The following is a 6,932-nucleotide window of genomic DNA, read 5'->3' on the forward strand; positions in this document are numbered from 1 at the left end:
TTCAGAGCAAAGCAGCACTGCACTAATAAGTATTTCTTGAGGGATTGTACAAGGCAGTTCCTCAAGTCTAGAAAACCAAACCTCAGGCTCCCTCCAGGAAAAAAGAGTATGGGCTTTTTACTCAGCAGCCTGGAAGGCCTTATAGAGACCAAGCTGTGGAATCTTGTTTCAGTGAGCTTTAAAATAAGGCTTTTTTTTTTTTAATAAGACTTTTTAAAAAATAAGGCTGCCTTTTCCCATGAGCTGGTAGATAAACCTGAAGCCCTATGATTTTGATTTTCAGTCATCTCTAAAAAAGGTGAAATGTGTGTGGAAACAGGGTATATGGATGGTGTAAACTTCAGGTAGAAATAAGGGATATGATTTGCCTCAGTCAACAGAGGAAAAAGACTATAAAACAGAATCACACTTAAAGGTACACTGTTGAAAAGTCCAAAGTGTATAATTCATTACCTGCCATTATTACATCAACATAAAAAAAAATAGGCACTTTAAACATTTTGACCAACAAAAGAGGGCATGATTTATAAACACATAAATATCCATGCATACTTTTACAATGATAGCTACTAGAAAAATGAGAACTTTAAAAATGCCAATCTAGACAAGATTCCCTTTCATTCTAATTGCCTCTTTCCTACATGGTAATACCAAGAATCTTAAGAGACCGCTGAGGTCAATGTCGCATTCATGCCAGCCTCCTTTCCAAGTCTGTAGCTAATGATGAAAGTGTGACGAATCTTCTGCCTTAGCTTTGATGCTAGGAAAAAAAAGAAAAAGTAGCCATGTAGTCTAATGACTCAAATTCATAAGTAAAAATACAGCAGTGATACAAATTTTATGTCCTACCCAGATGGTATGTAAGTAGACTCAGAAATTATTGAGTTTACTATGTACAGAAGATAGAGCAAAACACTAACCATACCATCCACTTGGAAGCAGATTTTTTGTTTTGTCACCTGTGATCTGTTAATGTTCACAATTCACAGTAATAACAGAAATACTTAAAAAATAACTTTTTCCATGGCATGCTCTGCAACGAAGGCTTCTAAAAACAGAATCACACAAACCCTTTATTGTTCTAAATTAAAATCAGTTGAATCCAGGTAGTAATTCACAACATTTCACATTGACTCAGGATATTTAGAAGATGTGAAGGTTATGTGTTTCTGAATTTCACACTATTAGAAACTGTAAATGCATGTCTTCAAATAGTGATGAACTGAAGCAGATATATTCTTTCTGGGTACTCTAGCACCTTTGGTAAATTTAAACTTGGCTTTAGACAACTCTTAAGCAGGGTGTGAAGAAATCATTTTGGCTGTCACCTATTTGAATGGATTTCCTTAACATTTAGCAGTGCAAGTGAGTCAATCAGAGTCTTTTTAGCAATCAGTTTTCAAGGTATGACCTATTTCCTGGCTTAAGCCTGTCATATCAGTCTTTGAGAAGTGAAGAAGCAAAATTCCTCAGCAAGAGCAAAATATAAGAGGTCTTTCTCCTTTGAGGAAAATGCAGTTACCACCTAAAGAAACCATCTTTATTCCAAAGGGAAAGAGAATCCGGTAAGCCCTCTCTTCAATTTCCAACAGGACAGACCAAGACTGGAGTAGCAGCAGAGCTGCCCCTGGCTTTGGCTGTTTCAAGTCTGGTCTTTGGCACTCGTGTTGGTAGGTGATTCACTCATGCTGGGCACCAGGCAACAGACTGGCCTGTAGGGTCAGACACAGCTCTTCTGGCTGGTTCTATTTCTGTGGATAAAGGGAAAAAGAAAGGTAGCTCCACGAAGCATTTATCTTAGGATCCAAGACAAAACCTGATTTAACTACTCTGGCAGGCTGAAAAAAAATTTTTTTTTTTTTTTTTGATATTGACAAATACTTGCCATCTTACTAGAATCACATCTCCTTCCATCAGTGGAGTGGCTGCTCTGTTACTTCAGAGATTTCCAAGACTGGATATAATGTATAAGAAGAAAAATTCTCTGAAAGGCAAGCACACTTTTCTAACTTCTCTTCCACATTTCATAGTCACTTTCCATACTGCCATTTTCCCTCTTGATAAAAACGTTCTCAGGAAAAATGGAGTTATTAAGTGGACAGATTCTTTCTTTGGCCAATAACGATAACTTCCTAGTGAATCACTGCTCTTCTTAAGATGATGCCTTGGAAATAATATAAACAGTCTCAGTAACAACACCATTCCTGAGGGAGCTGCTGCACTCGGTTAATTATTGCTCATTAATGGGTAACGTGGTTGATGACAAAGTTCTGCTGGTAGGTACCTTGGTAGGGCCAGTGGATAATTGAGAGTGTTCAATATATTTGTGTTTGAACCTCTTTTTTCCAAAGAAAAATCATACACTGCAACTGTCTGACAAATACCACCTGTCAGAGTCCCATGCTCATTTCTTTTATCAGATTTGCCCACACCATACCCCCTTAAAAAAAAGCTGGACAGACCTCATTTTTACTGGCCTTAAAAGTGCCAAAAAGCCATAAAGTATTTTTTTAATCTTTAAAGAACTTAATGTCCCTAAATAATCTTCACTAGCCAGTCTCTGTATACCACTGATGCCAGGCAATTCATTTCTACTTTGTAGCTAGCTTCAAAATCCAACTAAAAACTCTTAGAGCTAAGGATCAATTCTGGGCAGAACCATAACTGACCTTTTCAAGTGCATGGCTCAACATCAAGGTTCTTTGTTTTGTTTTTTTGTCTCTGGGCTGGCAATGGTGCTTAATGTTTGTCAACCTCTATTACATGCAAAAACCTCAGGCAAGACACACACACACACACACAAACTGCTGCAAAGCCCCCAGGGCTCTCTTTGCAGTGGGCACTAAGGGTGGCTTTCAGAAGAGAAGGGACAGCCTTCAACACACCACAGTTCTGTCATGGAACAGGTAAGATGACTCATTCGCAGGACAGGCTTATCTAAAAGACTTTACCAACTGGCAACACACTACACATCCTCCAAGTATCTCACTTTTCAGAATCTACTTAGCTTCATTTTCAGTGACACTGACAGTCTAAAATTTAACTGGGTTACTAAAAAAACCTAAGTATTATTTGAAGGAAGTTCAAACATACATAATCCAAAAGTGCTATAGAAATGCAGCCACCATGAAGGCTTCTTCCAGGTAACTAGGTACCAGTGATTAGTCTGATGGCAAAGCTGGCTTCAGGGATGCCAAAGTTCATCTCTGAGAACTCTACTCTGGAGGCTGACACTGTGAGTGTCAAAAATGAACAGGGGATTCAAAAATGAACTCAGAACAAGGGTTCCCTACATTTTTGAGGTTCCAGACCCCTTTACAAAATGTTTAACAGTTTAGAAATTCTTCCCTCACCACACACACATACTTCTTCACTCTGGTCTATGGATAATGTTAGGGACACTCCTTAGTCTCATCTGGAGTTTGAAACCCAAAATTCATCAAGTGTTATGACCTCCAATATCCCAGCATGACTGTGAAGAGAGAAATACAATATTTACAAGAAAAACAGATCTTAGGGCAGACCACCTCTTAGGAGCAAAAAGTCAAGGAAAGAACTGGCCATGAGCAGTCAAGAAATGAAAGCTCACCCTACTCCCTGCCTGCCCCTAACCCATGTGGCCAGAAATTATCTAACTGTCCCATGCCTGAGCCCAAGGAACCTGACGACCTGGATACTAAGGGACTTACTCCAGGTTTCTTTTTTAATATTTCAGAGGAGAATTCCAAAAGTCACAAATGCACAATTCACAATGGCTCCCTGGCTACAAACAGTAGCCCTGTTAACAGCTGATATGAAAAACAAAATAGCCCCTTGAACTCAACCTGAAACTTTTGAGTCCAGATTCAGTTATAAAACAATACTTTGTGTGTGTGTGTGTGTGTAATAAAGTTTTATTAAAGTATAAAGGAGATAGAGAAAGCTTGACATAAAAAAACAACAACAATACTTTTAAAGGGACACTATCTGAAATCAAGTGGGGTTTGCTGTTTGGGGCTGAAATACTTTTGGGGCAGCTGAGGATTTGATTAGTTCCCGAAACCCACACTGAAGGGAACCTTTTTCTATGCCCTGCTTCCCAAAACAAGACCCAAGTGGGGTGAAGCAAGCGTTTGCCTATGTTTCTGAGATGAGAACTAACAGAGGCTAGCAGCCTTTGGTCAATTCTGTAAGCATTTTCTGAGCACCTTCTCTAGTGCATGCCTATACCAGGTTTCAGAGTTAACAGGATCAATGTCTTAAGCACCATCTCATCTCTCAAGAAGCTTACCATGTGCCCTTAAAAAGGTCTGGGTGAAGTGCTATGGGGGATGAGGAAACAATTAATTCCACTGCCTAAGGAGACCAGGGCAAATAAGAAAAAGCCTATCTTGGGAGACAGTAAAAAGCAGTTGGTATCCTCTGAGTTTTCTTCTGCCACACACACTATGGCCCCTGTCCCTACAGGCAATTACAAGGCTTGACAGGCAACAGCTCACTATGGAAAAATTCACAGCCTCAGATCAGACCAAGCCTGGCAGAATAGGAAACAGTTACGATGTGTGGATATCACACCATCCACATTTCCATCAACAAGTCAGAGAGGCCAAACAAGTCTGGTGGTGTCCTCAACCACTGCGGTAAGGATAAGTTAATGTTATCAATAAGATTTTTTAATAAGTGGGAAACTGTAGCACTCTAACCAACATTTTCTTAAAATTCAAGCAAAAAGCTCTAAACAGAATGTTCCTAAAGGAACTAAAGAGGTTGAATTTATGTGTTACTCCACCCACTGTGTAATTTACCTACTGAGTTACAATCTGGTTATGAAAAGCTTTATACCAGTTACAGAGAAATAAAATGAAAGGGCTTAGATTGGGGTAGTAAAGAAGAGCATTCAGAAAACAATATACTCTAATACATCACCATAAAGGCAGGGGCCATTAGCTCTATACCATTTCAAATGCACTTGGAAATCCTGTTTACCTTTTTCATGAATTCACCTCTGGTAGTAAACTGTGGCAGGTCTTCCACTTCAATCCCATCAGCCATTTCCATCACCTTGTCTAAAAGGTCTTTGTTGTAACTGCACAATAAAAAGTAGTAAGATAAAAACCCTGGAAGAATTATTGTCACTGTGGGCTAAAAAGAAACTGCAGGTAGCTGGACTATAAACGCAACTCTCAGAGGAACAATTTGATACTACTGGGGAAACTGATAGCAACATCAAGTTAGAAAATAGTTCTTCCGCATGTAGCTACAGAAGCAGCACTAGGAATGCCGACAGAGCAGGTGTTGTAAGATTTACAAAACAAGACTTACAAAAACAGAGGCACTGTACATCTGGCAGTACGTATTCTTGGATATGGTATGAGGGCCAATTTTTTTTTTTTATATGTGGAATACTGGTCTAATGAAAATAATGTTACTTGTTCATTTGTCCAATATTCTTACTTTTGCCTAATGTTGGATCTTGTTAACTAGAATTTACTAGGAGCACCTGGAAGTCAGAGAAACAGAAGGGATGCAGCAGGCACTGCTTCCCAAAATTCTGTTCCAATAACTCCCCAAATCTGAAAGCAAAACCAAGTGGCTTAGGACTGGAGGGGCCATGTGACCACACAGCCATAAGGAGCACAGAGACCAGAACTAGTCAACTAAGTCATTTCATTATCCTAACAGAATTTCAGGAAATGCTAAATAAAAGGATAGAGCCTAAAGATTTGCCAACCACTTCATGGAGTGGTAGAGTGCCATATTTCAAGCATTTCAGTTCTTGAAGGCATTTGTTATTTTCATAAAAGGAAAGGCAGAGAGGCAAAGAGTGCTGCTTGCTACTGGGTCCAAGCAGACTAGGATGTGAGAGAAAAAGCCAAGGGCCACAAACTACATCCTGCCATAAATGGTAAAATCCACCAATCCTGCCAGAAGCTGCATGGTCCTAGTTATGTCTCTTTCCCTCTCTTCAGTTGCTTATGTAAACTGGGGATCTCAGTTTCTGTCCCTGCACGTTTGCCATGTGGAAGAAAGGACCTAATGAACTTAAAATTATGCACTCAGAAAGAGGATGGTTTTAAGTAATTACAGTAATAATACAAACAAAATATTTGTATCTTGCATTACAAAATAATACAAACTCGAACGCCTAGCATGTATAGGGCTCTTCTTGCTAGATGACCGCCTGTGCTAAGTGCTTTTCACCCTTTAATACTGTAGTCATCACAATTCATTTTCCAGATGAGAAAGTCGAAGCTCTGAGAGGTTTAGTATCTTTTCAAGAATTGGCTAAGGTGGGACTCTGCCTTAGACCTGGCCAGTACGGTTGGAGACTGGGGACGGGGTCAGCCTTGGGCAGGGGTTAGCCCTGGGATTAGGACTGCGGTTGGGACAGGGTCAGTTAGCCGGCAGGGGTCCGCACCTGCAACCCAGGAAGAGGTGGTTGGCCCAGACCATGGAGAGGGACAGCAGCTGGTCCAGGCGGCCGCCACCGTCGGGTGGATCGCGGTAGTCGGGCAGATGGCGCAGGATGAATTCCATGCGGGCCTTCCATTGCTTCTCGCTCTCCGAGTAGGAGCGGAACTGCTCAGCGAAGTCAGTCGCTCGCCGCACACCCGAGATTAGCTCTTCCACGGCAGCGGCAGCCTCGCCACCCACCATGGCGCCCTCCACCGCTAAAGGCCGGACCTGCCCACCGCCTTCCCGACATGCACTGCGCCACCTCTCTGCGGCTAGAGGAGCACCGGCGGCGCGCGACTGCGCAGGAGGATTGGTCTGGAGCGCCCTCGGCGGGCGCGGCGGCCTCACCCAGCCCGAACAGGCACCTCAGACCTCAGCCGGCGCCTCTGGAGTGGCTCTACCTCAGGGCCTCAGGGCCTCAGGGCCTCAGGGGCAGTTCTCACTGGACCGAGTGGGAAACCAGTAGGGAAACGGAGGCCTTCCCAAGCACAGAGCAA

At 42.0% G+C, this 6,932-nt stretch overlaps 1 protein-coding gene across 2 annotated transcripts; it reads right to left on the reverse strand.

The window, feature by feature from the left end:
* Window positions 1-447: 447 nt before the first annotated feature.
* CDKN2AIPNL (CDKN2A interacting protein N-terminal like) lies at window positions 448-6,652 on the reverse strand. Of its 2 annotated transcripts, none has more exons than XM_068980759.1 (3): window positions 6,398-6,652; window positions 4,966-5,065; window positions 448-760 (listed from the first exon to the last, which is right to left on the reverse strand). In XM_068980759.1, exons 1-3 carry the CDS (start codon window positions 6,634-6,636, stop codon window positions 749-751), a joined length of 351 nt encoding a protein of 116 aa, XP_068836860.1. In that variant the 5' UTR covers window positions 6,637-6,652; the 3' UTR covers window positions 448-748. The 2 variants fall into 2 exon arrangements, with proteins under 2 accessions (XP_068836860.1, XP_068836861.1); XM_068980760.1 differs by having other exon boundaries at window positions 448-1,751.
* Window positions 6,653-6,932: the final 280 nt, after the last annotated feature.

The sequence above is a fragment of the Capricornis sumatraensis genome, chromosome 9, assembly GCF_032405125.1.
Source record: "Capricornis sumatraensis isolate serow.1 chromosome 9, serow.2, whole genome shotgun sequence".
In the NCBI taxonomy this organism is placed as follows: domain Eukaryota; kingdom Metazoa; phylum Chordata; class Mammalia; order Artiodactyla; family Bovidae; genus Capricornis; species Capricornis sumatraensis.